This window comes from Miscanthus floridulus, chromosome 1 (genome assembly GCF_019320115.1).
Source record: "Miscanthus floridulus cultivar M001 chromosome 1, ASM1932011v1, whole genome shotgun sequence".
Classification (NCBI taxonomy): Eukaryota; Viridiplantae; Streptophyta; class Magnoliopsida; order Poales; family Poaceae; genus Miscanthus; species Miscanthus floridulus.
In genome coordinates, this window is record NC_089580.1 from 38,582,024 (window position 1) to 38,601,035 (window position 19,012).

Sequence of the window (19,012 nt, forward strand, 5' to 3'; positions counted from 1 at the left end):
ATCCATATCATTTTCTTTTAGTAGAACAATATTCCTGGTTCACGCAAACCATTGTTCCATGTTCAAGACAACAATATTCTTGGTTCACTTGAAAATTATCACATGTTGAAGAAGAAATTGTTTCTAACTCAAGTGAAAAGTGTTATAGCTTTATAAGAAAGATTCTCTAGTTTATTCTAATTTCAAGGGAAAAGCTCTTCTAGCTTCAATGGAAAAAATGTTCAATCTCAATGAAATATAAAAATACTATATTTGCTCATTTTGTAATGTAATGTTAATATCATTATTGTCTTACTTATCTGAAACTAAAATGTTCCACTAGGCATTGTCCCAGGATGAGGCTAAATACGAAATTAATAGGAAGAATAAAAATATAAAGAGAGAGAGAGAGAAAGAGAGAAATAATAATAAGATAAAAATGCGTGGAAAAGAACGGCCCAGCACAAGGCCCGTGCGGCTGCTCTCCCCTGGGCCGAACAACCCCGGACGGGCCTACGGCCAATCGCCGTCCGCTGCATCCGTGATTCCATTCACCTTCACCCGCTTGCGCTCCCTCTGCGCGACGACTGGGTGGGCAGTGGGCTACCGCCGCCACCGCCGCCGCCCTACGCCAGGTGCCGAGGCCTTCATCGGTCTCATCGCCGGCGACGAGCTCCCACCAGGTATTGCCACCCCTTCTCTTCCTTTCCTGCTGTGCGAAACCGACAACCCAAACCCTAGCTTAAGTTATTTGGCTATTTGATGCGTACTAACTTCGTTTTTTTTTTTTTGCAAAAAATATTGGTGTACATTGTACACTGTTCTGGCCCTGCCCTCGGTGCTAGCGCAGTAAATTTTTCAAGAAATTTTGGTGTTGAACTGAACCCCCATGACACAAGCTAAGCCTGCCCCTGGTGGCAAGAGGAACTGGAGCAGTGGTGGGACTGCCGCTGGAAGGAAGAACAAGGAAAGAGGAGATGACAAAGCAAAAGGGCCCAGGGTTGCTGGTTGGAATAAGGGCGACAAGAAGAAAGAAGACAGAGGGCGCCAAGTAAGCGCGGGATCGACCAGGCGATGGAGTGAGGGAGTGCCCCGGGTTGGTATGAAGAGGGCTGTGTCTGGGTTTGACAGGAGGAAAAGGAAGATCGATGATGACTCGTGGGATGATGGTGGTGGTGGTAGTGGCAAGAATGTTTCGCCTTCCAAATCAAAGTTTACCAGAAAGACTGCTTCCACGATAAGCCGTCGAAATGATTCTCCTGGAAAAGTTAACAGATTGAAGTCTCAAAGTTTGCATGAGGATGACTACCGTTCAGGGAAAAGGAGTACCAGCAAAGTTTCTGATATTAGTAGAGGGGTCAAGAGTAAACTTGGGAACTCGGTAGCATCCAAAGCGAAGAAGTTTGATGCAACCAAAGAAGTCAGGCGTACAAAGAAGGGTGGTGCTAAAGAAGTTGATTTGGATGAGGAAGCTGCTGATAGCAAGAAGTCAGATGACTCGGGTCTTATTACTGAAGAAGAGAAGCCTCGCCCTCGTCTTACACGATTACTGGACCGGACTGGGAAGAAAATAAAGCCTGCTAAGAAAGTTATAGTTCTTGACACTGAGGAACCTGCTCCTCCTAAGAAGAGAAAGCGAATGAAGCTAGATCCTTATGACACTTCGAACAAACGGATTGAAGATTCTCCTATCCAGGATGGTACGAACTCTGTCTTAACTTTTTAATTGTTCAGATGACTATGCTTATTGTTACTACTTATTATATTTGTGCGTATTTATATTCTTCTTAGTGTTGTTGTTTCATGTGAACAACCAACTAAACCCTTCAACAGTAAAATGGCCCACTTTCTTGAATCTCTTTCTCTAACCTGGAAATAATGTTCTACTTCCTATCACTCAATGCAGCAGATGAAATATTCTCGTTTTTGAATAACGGTACTAAGGTCGGGCTAAAGAAAATGTAGAGAGTTCCTGTATAATATCGAATCTCCTTATAAATGTACAGCATTTGAATGATGTGAGGACAGCTCTTTCTAAAAAATGTTGAACTAAAGAATTCATGAAGAAATCCAAAGAATGCATACAGCATACCCACCGGAACCTCTTACAAGGTCAGCATAATTTAGTTGTGTTGAGAAGCTAGCAAATTGAAAAAAATTTGGTCTACTGAGTTCTGAAATTTTAAAAGTTTGTGTTTACTTGTTTCCACTTTTTATCAACATATAAACTATTGGTCTCTGAAATAATTTTTGTGTTGAATATGTAATCTGGTGCTTTTATTTGGATGTGTTTCTTCTCCTTTTTTCTTTTTTTAATTTCCTTTTAAAGTTTCCAGTGCAGAGAAGGTTCTCGTGAATTTTACACCTGAAGAAGAGACTGAAATGTCAATAAATGCAAAATTTCGTGCTATACAGCCAAGTTCCTCAATCCTTTCATATGTGGAAGATAATGTATGCACGATTTGCCTCTCATCAACCTTCTACCCTTTGATTGCATGTGTGACATTCTCTTACTGTTGTTTGCAGTTACTAGGTCGGAGGCGGTTAAATGAGATAAAAAATGCTGGCTACAATGTCAAGATTTCTGCTCCTTTCAATAATGTTCCCTTCTCAACCAGCACAGAACGTGAACGCATAGAAGAAAGTGTAAGGAATATGCTATATTATCAGTGCCATAAATGTACCTTCTACTTTTGCCATAAGTCATTGTACAGTCATATCTGGTACCATATAGTTTATAATGTTATCTCGCAGCCTGTTGTGTGGATTGCATGCTTCAGTTAGTAATTGTTGTTCACATAAAACAATTAACAGGCGTTCAGAAATAAGCTGGAATTCTTTGCCGCTGCAAAGATCTCTTCATCATTCCCCACTCCAACGCTCCCAGAGATAGCATTCGCAGGTAACTGAAGGAAACAAAAATGTTTTAGTCATTTTGGTTTATCAATTATCTCTAACTGTTAACCCACTGAAATATTAGGTGTATCAAATGTTGGTAAATCCTCACTCCTAAATTCACTTACAAGGCAGTGGGGTGTTGTGCGAACATCAGATAAGCCTGGACTTACTCAGGTATGGCACAATGAAACTGTGGAAAGAACAGAGAGGCAAGCAGAGTGTTGCTTGTTTCATTCTAATTGATTATGGGCTCTTAAACTTCTCGTTCATTCGCTTGCATTATTCTTAATTGTAGACAATAAATTTCTTTCGACTCGCATCAAAGTTGTGTCTTGTTGATTTACCTGGATATGGTTTTGCTTATGCAAAGGACGAAGTTAAGGAGTCGTGGGAGGAGCTTGTAAGTACCCTGAAATCTGAATATTAGACTCCGACTGAATCTTGAAATGCTGCATTGAGCATCAAGTTGATACTTGATATTCTTGGTTCTTACAACCAGTCTTGCGAATTGTAGGTGAAAGAATATGTTTCGACCAGAGTTGGCCTAGAAAGAGTGTGCCTTCTTGTGCACACTAAACGAGGAATGAAACCGTTGGACTATGAGCTTGTAGAATTAATGGAAAGGTGTGTGGTGCCTTTATTGGGCCTTTCTTGCAAATACACTGTCACTTTTTTTGTTTATTTCCTTGATGCAAGTATATCATTGTCATGAAATAAGAATAATTAATTGTCCTATCCGTCTTCTCAAAACTATATTATTGCTAGTGTGGCTTCTTTCTCTGTAATTTATAGTGTGCAATTGTAGGCACAAGACGCCATACCAGATTGTACTGACAGACTGATTTAGTTTTCCCAATAGATGTTGCTCGCCGTGCCATGGAAATCCAAGAGGTTTCCCCCCATCAATCTATCCTGCTATATGCACATTTCAGTTAATTAATCCCCTAATAGAATTGTTTATGCACTCAACTGCAGAGCCTGAAGAGGAACAAGTCAGTGGTAAACCCAGTGGTGAGCTTTTGAATTCACTTCTCTCTTTTTTTGTGTATATGCGCACTTTGCTTTTGATGAATACATTGTTGTCTCATACACTGATACTCCTTCATGTAGATGATGGTGAGCTCTAAAACAGGAGCTGGCATACACAACCTGAGAGGCGTGCTTGGAAAATTAGCTCGCTTCATCAAACCGTAGCAAAGCTGCAGCCAATTTTGGACTCTGCATCAGTGGAGACCGTGAGAGGAGACTCGGCACAGGGCGGTGTCGTAAGTAGGTGCCACTACATCAACACTCTAACCAGTCCACCGCCAGAAGCTTTGGCTGCGTCAGTTGAGACTATCCAGACTTGCAGCAAGCATTCCTAGTTAGGTTGTGATTCGGAGCCTAACTGCATCACAGGCTCAGATACGGGTAGGATTGAACTGTTCGACTTTTGAGTGGATTATGCGACGCAGGGATCAAACTCACAGATTAATTCCATGAAATAATTGAGTTTCCCCCTTTGGATATACGGAATCATACATCCTTTAATTCGTTATGCATCGTTCCTTATGTACAATACATCTTCAGTGATGATCCTTCAGTCACTGATGTTTTATGTTCTTCCCGGAAAACATATACTCCTGGCTGTGTAAATTCTGTTTTACTCTTTAGTGCCAACAGCAATGGCCTGTTTGGTAGGAGTATTGCCAATTGAAAATTTGACAGTGCAATGCTCTGCTAGACTGCTACCGCTCTGGCGCTACTTGATCAGCTCCGAACCAAACCCCAATCAACTGCCTTTCTTGTGATTCAATGTCCGGTAACCCAAACAACCCAATGCTATTTTAGTTTATTAGCTATAAGCCTGTTAAAATCAGTTTGCAGAGTGAGGAACGATTGGAAGAATGAAGCCGGAGGTCCAGTTATTATTCAGTCTCGCTGTTCCATCCTTCCATGCATTTGCACAAGCCTTACATTTTTTTCTCCCTTTAATGTTATACATTATACTCAAGGGTAAAGTGGTAGGTTTGTGAATTGTGATTTGTGAAATTATAATGTACTAGCATTTAGGGATAAAAAATACTTGTTTGGTTGGTTGGTATCATAGTTTTTCACGTCTTATCTCTGACAAACTGTGGTTGTTACGGGCGAGTAAAAATTAAAATTAAAGTCATACTTATGGTGAACTGTAGCAAAAATGAGTCTAAGACATGCGAGATAGAATGTTAAGAAAGCGTAGCGTGACAAGTTACAGTCATGAACCATACATGTAGTGTTCAGAATTGTAGCGTTTGGAATTGCTCATACTGCAGTTAGCATGAGTCTAGAGTTTGGGCAGCAACGCATGTTTCTTCCCGTGCAGGCTGCACAGTACAGAGGGGAGCGCATGTTTCTTCGCGTGCAGGCTGCACCGCTGCACACAGGGGAGCCTCGAGTCCGGGAACAGGCTGCACAGAGGGGCAAGGGCAATTCACATGTGGAACGGTGTTGGTCCGACTAGAGCACTTCGCGGCCTGAGCTCTATACATTACGGGGCATATTTAGTAGAGCTTCACTATCTTACCGTCTTTCACTATCTTCGCCCTGTTAGTTTGGACTTATTTGACTGATAAGTCATGTTAACTGATTTAGTGTGAGAAAAAAATATTGTTCGTTGACTGAAAAAGTACGGCTTATAAACCAAACAAGCCTAAACGAACAGGGTGCTTGATTCTCTGAGCAAGTGGTTTCTAAATGAAGATTAAGTGGAGAGCAATGTGAAATGGATTGACCCAGAAGGCATCATGCGACATAACAATCAAAGACCATCGAATGCAAAGCTAAATGCAATTGCAACAAAGCAACCAGAATCTTCATAGCTTCGTATGGCAACATATATTAAGTCAGAAGACAACTTAACAGCAGGAATCGATGACAAGGGTGAGAACGGGTCGAACCACAAATTGTACAAGTTTAACATCAAGGGGATACAGTAACATTGGTTTCTCAAAACAGGAAAAGTCCATTTTCCCATAGGTGACAAAACTAAGCCCTGAAACGCCTTCCTGAACTTAGGTACGAGGAGCGGCTGCAGGGGCAGCTGCAGGTGCGGCACCACCTGGGCGCGGTGCACCCTGTCCTGGCCTTGGGCCGTCATCCTGTAAGGCAAGTAAACAGAACCCATCAGTTTACGTTTGTTTGCAAAAGATGGACTGAGTATGTTTATTCACAAGTCTGGCAAACTCCAACAGCTATGGCGGACAGAATGGTGATAATCGTAAACAAGGGACCATTCAGTCCCAAGACATTTGATACTAGCCCACATGTGGTCTTTCAAAGCAAGGTATCATGTCACAAGTAATTGATTTATAGAGTTGAAACTACACAAAGCATGGCATGTTATAACAAATCTTACCAACTACTGAATGTAAAGATGTGAAAATTAAATTAAAAATGTGTGCCTTGAAGTTATGACTGAACAAGAAAATCAGTCATCACATACAAGTCTGCAGTGCACCAACAAATGTTTATTTACGCTTTCGTTGACGCATCCATTGCAATATATACAGTGAATGCAACGCCTATAAAAGCGAGAATAGCATACCAATAACACCAAGGAACACTTTCTATCTGGAGATAAAAATAGAAAGTTTTTACATGTCGCACGAAGCAAGGCACAAGAAATAGCTTTATCAAGTACCAAAGAAACATAAAATAGTAGAAATTGGACAAATAGTGGCATGCCAAAATGTGTGAAATTTATATTCCAATGTGTGCATTCAAGAAGTAATGACTGAACTAAAAATCAGTCATCACAGGTACAAGACTGCAATGCACCAACACATGTTTATATACGCTTTCGTTGACGCATCCATTGCAACATACACACAGTGAATGCAACGCCTATAAAAGCGACAATAACATAGCACTAAGAGTATGTGGTCGCACAATTTCAATAGAGTTATCAGGAAACAATCAAGTTCAGACAAAACATAAGATACAATTGATATGACTATAAAGATAAGCATGTGCAAGAATTATACCCGACGCCTGAAGCGCTGCGGAGGCTCACGGTTCCTCCTGTTCTCACGAGAGCGGACACGGACAATGTGTGCATGGATTGCGCATGAGACACAGTGATGAACCTTTGCGTACAATTTGGGAAGAACATATCCTGTGCAAATGAACATATTAAGGACAATTTCTCTAGATAACCAATAATTAGATTATATTAAACTAAATTATGCAAGAAATAAGGATGTCTACAGTACCATCATGCACACAAGCCTCCTGCACATCTCTCACCGCAGCCTGCTCAACAATGTTCCTCACCAAGAACCGCTTGATAGCCTTATCCTGTAAGTACACCAAATGTCATATATCTTCTACAATATGCACAGTTCAGAACATAATTAAGCTCTAATATTGTAATGCAAGTCAAAATATGCCTGCGCACATTGCATCTGGTTTCAATATTACCAAACCACAGTTCATAACATCTCTATAACGAGAGAATCAAAGCGACAAAACATAAGGCTAAATGGACAACAGAGTTGCAGCTATGCATGTGCATAGCAGAATAACATGCTGAGTTTCACCTCAGTGCAAGTATGTGACTAGAAGTATAATTGTAATAAATCCACAACAGAAAGTTTGACTTTTGGCAACTTATTAGGAGTTGATTTATCGGAAGTACAGGTATAACCAAGAAAATCAGGTATAAAAATCGTTTGCATGCATTGTAATCGTGAGTGCTATCAACCTTTATAGCAACTAAACAATGTGGCGAACGAGGCCATGCAGTACTATAACTACAGGCACCAGTACTACTTTCCCTGCAGCTAACAACGGCTCGATTCATCCATCACAAACAACCACGCTCTAAGGGAAGGGAATGGTTACCTTGGGACAGCATTTGGCGCAGTTGGAGCAGCGTATGTACTTGACGTGGCCCCGCCCGTGCTTGTTGCGTCCGCCATTCCTCCGCTTGAACGTCTGCGGCAACCAACCAACAACAAAGGTTAGACAGCAACGACGGCGAGGAGTGACTGAGGGAGATGGTCTCGGAGAGCTCACCATGGCTGGGGGAGCTCCAAGCCGCCGCTGAGGAGGGCTAGGGTTCGCTGCGTGATGCGACGGCGGCGGCTCGAGCGGGGTGTGCGAGAACGGGGCGGGGGCAGAGAAGAATCCAGCATTTTATAGTGCACCGGGAACCCTAGTGGGCTTTATCCTGCAGTGGTTTATTCCTGGGCCAAGGTTTGGGCCTCTAAAAGTAAGACCCTAGATGGCCCAGCAAGCAGTTTACAGCAGGCCACTCGAACTATTTGGCCCATCTACTAAAACATGGATAAGTAGTTTACAGCTCCATGCCCCTTTTCTGTTTTTCTCTTCCTGTGACTTTTGTTCTTTTCTCTGTTGTGTGCTTCAATAAGAGGATGATGATTCGCGCGTGACATGTGCACTTGTGCCGTGGTCGAAAGAAACGTCTGGAAAGAAAAAACCCCAAGCTGAAATCTCAAAACCAGTCAGAATTCAAATGAAATCCCAACCCCGGCTCTGTTCGGCTACTCGTAAAGTCGCTTGTGCTGATTTGTACGGCTGATTTGTTGGGAAAGAAAAATATTGTACATAGCTTATAAACCGATTTATAATGGCAGCCGAAAGTATCCCCCGTTTCTCACTGTTTAGCAAGAAGATTCCTGTAAATAACATAATAACACTCGACAAGACGCGATGGTGCTCAGCTCAACGGTCACGCCAGTGAGCTGTGTGGCCAAGTGGCCAACCACACCACAGGCACAGATTGCCCTGTCCGACGGAGAGGGAACCCCCAATAGTACAGAACGGGATACATGCGACGCACAGTGCTGCGTATCGGAGACGATGACGGGTGGCTGGTGACGCCGCACCTGCACTCAGCCTCGCGCTCGTGGAAATGGGGAAAGAACAAGTGCGCGCGTGACTCAGAAATCACAATAAGCCTGTGCCACAGATGGTAGTAGTAGGGGAAAAAAAAGGGGGACAAGATCGATGTTGCAGGTCATTATTATTTAGTGTGTTCGTTGGGTCGTATTGGCTTATAAGTCATATCTTATCACTCAATGATTAGTATTTTTTTTTCTCACACCAAATCAACCAACAGTACTTTCAGTATTGACTTATAAGCCAAGCAAGCTCAAACGAACAAGACGATTATTATTATTATTATTATTATTATTATTATTATTATTATTATTATTATTATTATTATTATTATTATTATTATTATTATTATTATTATTATTATTATTATTATTATTATTACTATTACTACTACTACTATTATTATTACTATTATTATTACTACTATTATTACTACTATTATTATTACTACTATTATTATTACTACTATTATTATTACTACTATTATTACTATTACTATTATTACTACTACTATTATTACTACTACTATTATTATACTACTATTATTACTACTACTATTATTACTACTATTATTATTACTACTACTATTATTATTACTATTATTACTATTACTATTATTACTATTATTATTACTACTACTATTATTACTACTATTATTACTACTACTATTATTACTACTACTATTATTACTACTAGGTTTAAACCACAAGCACAGAGGCTCATGACGCTTATAATACACTCCACTGTGCCGTGTCATCCGATGAACCTGACCCGACAAATAAACCTTTGCTGAGAGCTCCATGTGTTTAGCTCGTACTGCTAGTGGCACCAAAGCATAGCAAAAAGGAATGGCAGGATGATGGCTGACGCGGCCGTGTGACAGGAGCCCAACGGCGCGGATAGAAGGGCAGGAAGGGAGGCAGATGAAGACCCCCGCCGGCGATGGGGACGATTTGAATTGAATGCGTAAAGGCCATCGACCGTCGACGGCCCTGCTGTGTTTGTGGAGAAGAGAGTGAGGAGCGGTCGGTGGTGGTTTGTCGGCTACTGTGACGTGTGCCGCCATGTTTTCCTCCCGAACCAAGACCAATTCTAAAGATTGGGTCATGAACAGTCACTGGGTCACACATCCTAAATTTTCTTTCTCCAACAGTGAACCCAAAATTTCTCGTACCCTCGTCCACTTCAAACAAAAAACGTCATCCTCTTCTCTTCCCGACGTTTCTCGTCGCTTCCTCCACCTCCCCCAATCCGACCTCGGCGCGACAAGGTGGACGGGCGAGCACCCCCCCCCCGGTGCGGGGTCAGCCGACGGCGCTAGGGCGAGCGCACCCTCCCCTGGCGCGGCGGCTCCCAGGGGCGAGCGCGCCCCGGCTCGACGGTGTGGCCTCTCTCCCTTGCCCATCCTCTCCTTATTTTCGCCGGTGCTGGGGTCGAGCGTCGGTCTGTTCTTGTCGCCGTTCTTTGCTGGGTCGATCTGGGGCCTCCAAAACCGGATCCAGGGCTTCCATGGCTGGATCGGTTTGTTCCCTCACGGGATCTGCCTAGTGGCATCCTCTCGCAGCGTCTGGCGTCGAGGGATGCGGCATGGGGATGTCCTGGGGCGCCGCAGCCCCTCGCCGAGCCGGTAGCGCCCCGCCGTGGTCCTCGCCGTCATCTCGTCCGTGGGCCCACCACTACAGGCGCAAGATTTTTGCGTCGTCTCTCCTCGACGACGTTTTTTTGCGTTCTGGCTGGCCTCTGATGCAAAATGCGTCCTCTGTTTGTGTCTTTTGTTGGAGTGTGTGTTTTTTTTACCTAAAACACTGTGAACGACCTATTTTGCGTTTAGGTTATGTTATTGGAGACAACCTTAGGAGGAGAATCATTGGGTCTCGTTGGTCTGGCTTTGCTTGGCCCCACCATGCCTCGCTCCAAGGGTTTGGAGCCTGGCCCGGTGGGCCCTCTCGCTCGCACGTCGGCCCGGCTGGGCCGTCAGTCCGTCGCCACGCGGTGTAGCTGCACTGCTGCATCGTCTGAATATCTGATACAGTGGTAGGGCTGCCCCGGCTGATGTGTGCTGGTTCAGGTTTTATTTGTTTTCTTTATTGCTTTCACTCATTCGTCGATCAGATTCATTATAAAGCTCTCAAATAATTTGTTTTGTTTAAGTAGGAGTATAAGTAAGGAGGGAGACACTATACCTGTAAATCCTGTGATTTAATTGCTGTGTTACTTACAGTCCACCAATAATGACAGTTCTGTTTACCTGCAAATTAAACAAAACTTAGTTAGATCCTCACGCATACATGTAGCATCGCCATCATATCATATACTACGTACGTGTGCCCCACAAAATAAGTACCATGTAATTAGATCTTCGAAGAGGGATAAATTGGACGACGGCCAGGGCATCGCGTGTAAACTTTCAATGCCTGCATCACACCTGTCATCAGTGACTGCTGAGTGCCGGTAAAAGCTTGGTCAATCCACGGGCTCCGCCGGTTCACGTGTCTTGGCCTCCGCCTACGGCGTTGTAAACAGGTCCACGCCGCTTTGACCGAAAAAAATAAAGAATCTGCGGTAAATAAATTGGCTGCACGGTGCCTCTCCACGTATTCTCTCCATCCTCGCCCCCTCCGTCGCCTCGCCTCCTCCGCTCCCGGCACGCGCCGCCGCCATACCCATCTTCACCCGCTCCGACTTCTTCTTCCTGCCTACTCCACTACTCACCTCGCCTTTTGTGTCTCGCCGGCCTACAGGCCGACGCTCTGGCCCCCACGTGCCACGGCCCTCCTCCGCAGCGTGTCGGCCTAGACCATGCCAGCCCCTGCCTCGGCGGCGGCGGCGTCGCAATGTCGCATCCCCAGCCACGGCGTGTCCTCGGTGACGAGGTCAGGAACGGCTCTGCGCAGCATGCCGCCTCGCCACCTCGCCACCTCCGCCTCTTCGTCTCCCCTAGCGGCCTTGCTTCCTCCCCCACGCCATTGGCGCACGTCAATGCAGTGGCCGGCCTTGCTGGTGGCTGGGTGCGCGGATACAAGATGCACAAGCGGCGACGACGACGGCTCTCCCAAACTTATCTCAGGTTCGCATCAGCATGGACATCCTGGCCCGCTGCCGGCTCGACTCCTCCAAAATTTGCATTCTTGTGCTGCATCACCGCTCTTCCTGGTTGAATTCCACCTGTGCGCCATCTCCTCCCTCATCACAGTCCTCTTTTTTCTGTAGGTCCACCTCCTTCCACTCTTCATTCTGCAGGAACTTCTGCTTATTTTCTTCCGGTTAGCTTAAATTTTGTCCTCACATGTAATGTATTTTTGTTTCATCTCATCTCCAACTTTTATTCTATGCCCAGGGATGCATCGGTTCCTCACGACAATGTGATAAGATTCTACTGACAAACAGAGGCACCCTCAGGTAACAATGTACTGCATGCAACAAGGGAAGGGAACACTCCCTGGAAAGACCAACTAAAAGAAGAGGCTGTATATTCGGATAAACCAATTTGCTGATGCCTATGCTGCAGTATGCCTTCTGTGCTTGCTTTGTTCTATACGATGGCACCTCATGCTTAGCATAGTTCTACATTGTTTTACTTGAGATGAGATGTAGTGTCATATGTTGCACATACAAATTGGTTTATCCGGTTATTTCGGAATACATCAGAGCAAATGGCTATACATTTAAACTAAAATATATATACCTTACTGTTTCGGTGTACACATCTTTATTTCGATGTGTTTCATGTGCTACAACCAAGGGCTGAATTTGATGTGTACCTAAAAGGGATGTCTCAGTCTAATGGTTTCCTCTGGCTCATGACAAAAAAGGTTCAGTGTTTCTTGATGTATATAAAAGTAGCCTTTGGTGACAGCCATTCTCTGGTTCCCTAAATCAAAGCTGCTCATTTTAATTTGCATGTCTTGGTCATATATTTCCATGGTTGTATTACGAAAACTACATGATAGATATGCTCTTTTGTTTTGTGATTATCGTATATTACGTTGTTTTCCATCGTATTTTTTTTTTCAAGCAGCATCGGCCTAATTTGTTTCCGAGGTGATTGTATTAATTAGCACCAGCTCTACCTATCAATTAAGGGCAAGGAGTCTTATGTAGTTTGTTCAGTGATTAGCTCCAAAGTGATCTCTCTTCTATACATACAAAACATGCCATCTTGGTTGATTGAGTCATCGTTATTATGGCCTCTGTCATACTGAACTTCAACATATCCCTTCTTGAACAGCAAGATTTGTATAGCCTATAGAACAATATGCATTTCTGCTCTAAGAAAAATATGCTTATCTGTAACTGCACGTTTTAAGGGTCTATGAAAAATCATCTCGCTTTAGCGTGTATCATGGATATGTGCCTGTTCAATTAGATTATTTGTTTGGTCACGCTAACTTGAAGCCCTTATGCATGAAAATAAAATGATGTAGTTTCAGACTATCTGAATTGGTGGCCTCTCAACAAAATGGTGGACCTCGAGGTATGTAACTGTGCAGTGTCAGTTCTACCAGTACCTTATGCAGCAAAATAAAATGATTAAATTTCAGGGTATCTGAATTGGTGCCTTCTGAACAAAATGACATGTATGTACCTGTGCACTAAGGGCGTGATTGGTTGGCCGAACCGGGCCGTCCTCGCACCGTTTAGTTGTCTGACCTCATTCATGCAGCGTGTTTGGTTGCCCTGCTCGCACCTTTCGCCTGTATCCTTTCATTCATCTGTCCTCCTCCATCCCGCACGACTTCGTCTTCTGGATTTCTCCTTCCCTCATAGTGCAGGATGACTTGATTCACTCAGGATGCAGGGACCCATGCGTCAGACACCTAAAAAACTGATACATGCATGCAACCAAACGTAACCCCGTCTCGTACTGAACCAACAGCAAAGACAACCAAACACGACCATCTGCACGAGCTCAACTCGACTTCTTCGGTCCTGCACGGCCTGACCATCCTGGCTCAAGGCTTGCTCTGCAACCAATCACGCCCTAATAGTTTTATAGTTGTTATTTTCCCCATTTATGACTTCATGAGTACTGAAAATAACAGCAGGGCCATACTTTTCTTTTTCAAAAAATGGCTTCATTCTATTCAAGTAATACACCCATCCATGCTTGTGCTTTTGACCTGACCCTGCCGTAAGATACTGTGCACTTAAAATCTACGTGCTTCTGTCTTTGGATTACTTATGTTATAGAGTTGTTAATGGACATGCTTTGCAGGACTTCTAAAAGGAAAATGATGAATCTGACTTTATCCATCAAGTTTTGATGTTTTCAAGTCGAACCTACATACCTTTTGTTGCTCTGTTCATGTATATTGCTCTAGCCAGTCCCTAGGATGTTTTATCAATTGCTTTAACTGTAGTGGTCCATGCCACACATCCTCTATATGTATGTATAATTCGTTGCCGTTGTACTTTTCTGTAAAGGATTTTACCAAAACTTCATATAAAGAGAATATTTGGCCTATATGTCTATCCGATTTGACCTTATTAGAGTTCATCAAATTTTGGTTCCAATTGCAATCACCGTTAAAGATTTTATTTACTGCCAGATATTTTCCCCATTTTTTCCCTTCTGTCACAAGGTGTATATAAGTCAGTTATATTTGTTATGCAACTTGAAATCACGCTCTCTACGAAGAAATTTAGCAAAACCATCTTACTTCAAAATGATCCGCTGACAAAATACCAAATGTTCTGGATGAAGTTTCTAATAATCCGGCCAGTTTGATGCGCCCACAGCATATTGGTTCACGTCATCGCCTGCAACAGGGCGGGCGCGGCGAAGCGCGCCACACGTCCTAGTAATATAAGGTAGTAGCAGTATCTCAAGGCCCTATACTACTGACCTAATCGCCGCTAGCTATGACAAGTGGCGAGTAATCTAACTTCCAAGTGGTGGCCGTAGACCTAAACTCCAAATTTGGGCATACTTTTAACAAGAATCGGTGCTCATTTAGCTAGGCCATCAGTAACATGGCTACCTACTAGGTTTGGGCATAGACCTCTAGATTCGGTGGTCGTTGTTTTGCTTGGGAGAGTTGGGTAAGGAATAGCCCTGTTAGACTTTTCTTCGTCGTAGCACTGACGATGATCGCTCCTGCACCCACCACATCTTTCACGCATCATCATCCTAGCCCCCCATCATAGTAAAATGTGCGGTATCATCCGCGCATGCATGCGCTTCCACTGTCACGGAATTTCAGCACGCAGACGCAGGTGGACCATCGCGATCGTGTGGAGATCGCATGCACACGGGACGTATCTTCAACTCTCGCGTATACATACATATCCACAGAACTAACGTCTAGTGGTGTGTTGTGTAGCCATAGGCCATAGCCATATCCTAGACTAGACGACACGACACTGTGCATTGGGCAAAAGTCGTTGACCAGAGAACAAGGTACTCGTAGCCAACAACGGAGGGATCGCGATCGACCTGACAGGTGACCCGATCGACGAGCGCTTGGCACGCATGGCATTGGCAGGTCAACCCCCCTCCGGCACGAGACTTGAAGAAGCGCCACCCTACGCACGCACGGGGTCCGTCCCGGTTGACCGACACGGCCGCATGGTTCCGGTGCCCGGCCGGCCGTCGTCCCGTCTCGACACGGCATGCACCACGGCGGCTCGGATTTACGCCCCGGCCCGCCCGGGCGGATCGAGTCACGTGCCCCGGCGCCCGGTACGTTGAATTCCCCGGCCCGCGCGTCTGAACGCGCAGCAGCCAGCAGACTTGCGGGTATGTTCCCGCGGTCCGGTCCGCACCGCGCCTGACCTGCCGCCCGCGACCATGTCCAGACTCCGCGAGGCCAACCGATTTTCGTAGTGGTAGGGCGCGCGGCGCGGTCCGCGTGCGCACGCGGCACGGGCGGGCAGGCGGCGCACGGGCCGTGAGGTGCGGGGCAGCCGTGGCTGCCGCCGGCCGCGGAGTCACGCAGGCGGCAGCGGGGTCTCGTCCCGCACGGCGCGGAGCGGAGGAGGACCTGGACCCGCGTGACGCGACGAATTCCTCTGCTGCCCCGCGAGTCCGCGACGTGGAGGGACGGGCAAAGAAGGGGGTGAAAAATTAAAGAGGGCGCCGTGAACGGAACGGCGTTGGGTCGCTAGGACGGGACGGGTAGTGCGGTGCGGGAAAAAAGGGGATGGGGTCATGGGGATGCGGACGGCCAAAAACCACGTGGAATCCCGCGGGGCCCGCGGGGTGGGAGGGGCGCACGTGACGTGAGTGATGTGGAGGAGCCGTGGCCGTCGCGGCCCCCACGTCGTCGTTGGCGCTCGCTCGTTTTCCTCGGCTCGGCCCAGGCCAGCGCCAGTCAAATGCGCCCGCGCACTGAGCCCGAGTCTTTCCTTGAGGCGTTCCATTTTTTTTTTCCAAAAAGTGCTACAGTAGCTATCATATCGAATCTTACGATATGTGCATATAGCATTAAATGTAGATAAAAAAAATTAATTGCACAGTTTGGTTGGAAATCACGAGACGAACGTTTTAAGCCTAATTAGTTCATGATTGAATACTAATTACCAAATAAAAACGAAAGTACTACGGTAGCCAAATTTCCAAATTCCATTCAACTAAACACACCCTGAGACAACAAGGAGTGCAACGGAGCTGTATTTTAATTCCTCTCCCTCACCCCGGAGGGATTTGGCTAATGGTCCACCGTGCAATCGCCCCCGGATCGGCCCGCACGACCTGCGTCTGCGTGTCTACATTTTGGTGCTGGTTCTATGCGTGGATAGATAGTCCCATGCACCACCTAAATTGCTCAAAAGGAGTTCACTATAGCATCTTGTTGGTGTGCGTGCCCGCTTTGTCGCTTTCCATGCGGATTCCATAGGTACATACAGTACCATGCAGTTCATCGACGTTTTTAAAATGTGTTGCAATCCATGAGGATGCAAGCGGGGTTATCCCCGGATAACCCTAAAAATTAAGTTTATTTATGGGTTCACGGATAAACTAGCTTAGTTCCTAACAATCCATCGTCATAGGCTACAAGGTCTGCAAAATTTAATAGATGGAACATTCTATATGAAGCAAATCACCAAATGGACTCTTTTTCTGAGATCTCTAGTCTTTATTGTCAATTTTCTTTTCTACTATCATGTTTTCTAAAAAAACGTCCTATGAGAGCTCGCTATTAAGTAACTTGGTCACGTTGCTCATGTGGCAACAAGGAAAGACATTTGGACCACATGGCAAAAGGAAAAGCATTTTGAGGACGTCCAGCCAAATGTATACATAGTTTAATCTGGCCAATGTATGCAAATGTATCATTATAAGCACCTTCATATGTATTAGCTTTAAGAAAAGAAACAGAAGGCTCTTAGAAATATATCCTTGGATATTAAGTCGACATGGCCATCGAATAAGTTCTACCATACATTGGCTCAAGGTTGTACAAGCAGGAGACTATGTAAGAAAAAAAATACCAGTGATGCCATTTGTAAATCTCACTCGGCCTATCTTGGTGACATGAGGAAGTACATGTTTTGTTCACATTTTCTTCTATGCCTATTGACAGTGACGAAGCCAGAAAAAATTTTAGGAGGGGCTGAATAAAAGAATAGAGGTTTTTTATCTTCTCTTAACCTTAGCCCCTTCTACCTAATACATGTATGCATAAAATTTTAAGGCAGGACTTAGGAAAACTCCACATGCTCAGGATCGGTAGGGGGGCTGAAGCCCCCCTAGCCCCACCGCTGGCTACGTCCCTGACTATTGATACAATATTGTCGATCCATTTTCACCCTCTAAATACTCCGCGTAGCTTTACACGAAGTTATTGATGCGCTCTCTATTAAATTGTTGTATATATATATCACCTTTATCATTATACATGCCTTAACACATTGTAGCTGGTATCTTATATACAGTGCATCATTGTTCTATTCTCTAGATAATTCTATGTAGATCTACGCATGTTATCTCGAAGGTTGTACAAGCCGAAGATCAGGTAAAAAAAAAGCCCAAATACTAATACTGCAATCCGTGAAGCTCTTTATCCTATAACCATGACATGGGGGATCCACATGTTTTATTGGTATTTTCTCCCTGGACTCTTGACACAACATTTTCAACGTGTTTTCTCGCCTTATAGTTATCTTATCCTCTAGGTATTTCATTTAGCTTTATATGACATTATTGATAGGGGGAATTCCATGTGTGCCATTAAAAAATATTGCAATGCTCTGTGTGCCCCTGAAAAAGTTTAGTGGTCTTCAACGTCACTGCTCCAATTTTTTTGTGCCCTCCATGCCACTATCGTCAGTTTGGGCTCTAACGCCGTCAAACTGTAGGTGTGAAAAGTCAAAAATACCCTTATGTCAAAATATGTCATTAAATTTTTTTGAGCATCTTAACGACTTCAAATGAAAAAAAACTCAAAACTAGAAAGTTGTAGATCTTGTCAAGATCTATAATTTTCATATAAAAATTATTTTTATTTAATTCCGCAAAAAAAAGATATGATTTTTCTAAGATATATTAATAATATCAAATCATCTTTTTTTGTGGAATTAAATGAAAATAATTTTTATATGAAAATTATAGATCTCGACGAGATCTACAACTTCCTAGTTTTGAGTTTTTTCATTTGAAGTCGTTAAGATGCTCAAAAAAATTTAATGACATATTTAGACATAAGGATATTTTCGACTTTTCACACCTGCAGTTTGACGGTGTTAGAGCCTAAACTGACGGCAGTGACATGGAGGGCACAAAAAAATTAGAACAGTGACGCTGAAGATCGCTGAACTTTTCCAGGAGCACACATGCATTACGATCTTTTTTAATGACACACAGAGAATTCCCTCTTATTGATAGGCTCGCTATTGCACTATTAACATATCACCTTTTGTCATTCTACGTGCCTTAATATGTTGTAGCTATTTCTATCTTATCATTGCTCTCTCCTTAATACTCACCTATGTAGCTCCACACGCGTCATCAATTTGTTTTATTAAAATATTATCCTACCGCCTACCATTTTATGTGCTTCACATGCTGTAACCGGTACATTATCTCTAACGTATTATTGTTCTCTCCTCCCACCTCCAGATTATTTTATGTAGATGTATCCGCTTTTATCGATTTTTATTAAATCATTTTCCTGTCGGTTACCATTTTGCGTGCATTATCATGCGCTAGATGATGTGTTATCTATATCGTATCATTGTCCTACCCCTAAAACCGTTCTTACAGCTTTACACGCATCACAGATGTGTTTTATTAAATAAATATCTTGGCGTG

General features: G+C 44.0%; 1 protein-coding gene and 1 pseudogene across 1 annotated transcript; one reads left to right on the forward strand and one right to left on the reverse strand.

Annotated features, from left to right (window-relative positions):
- Positions 1-525: 525 nt before the first annotated feature.
- Positions 526-4,476, forward strand: LOC136479751 (uncharacterized; annotated as a pseudogene).
- A 1,212-nt stretch (positions 4,477-5,688) lies between these two features.
- LOC136479759 (small ribosomal subunit protein eS26-like) lies at positions 5,689-8,017 on the reverse strand. Its single transcript, XM_066477517.1, has 5 exons — positions 7,915-8,017; positions 7,741-7,833; positions 7,110-7,194; positions 6,882-7,012; positions 5,689-5,996 (listed from the first exon to the last, which is right to left on the reverse strand). The coding sequence occupies exons 1-5, from the start codon at positions 7,915-7,917 to the stop codon at positions 5,910-5,912; spliced, it is 399 nt and encodes a 132-aa protein (XP_066333614.1). The 5' UTR covers positions 7,918-8,017; the 3' UTR covers positions 5,689-5,909.
- Positions 8,018-19,012: the final 10,995 nt, after the last annotated feature.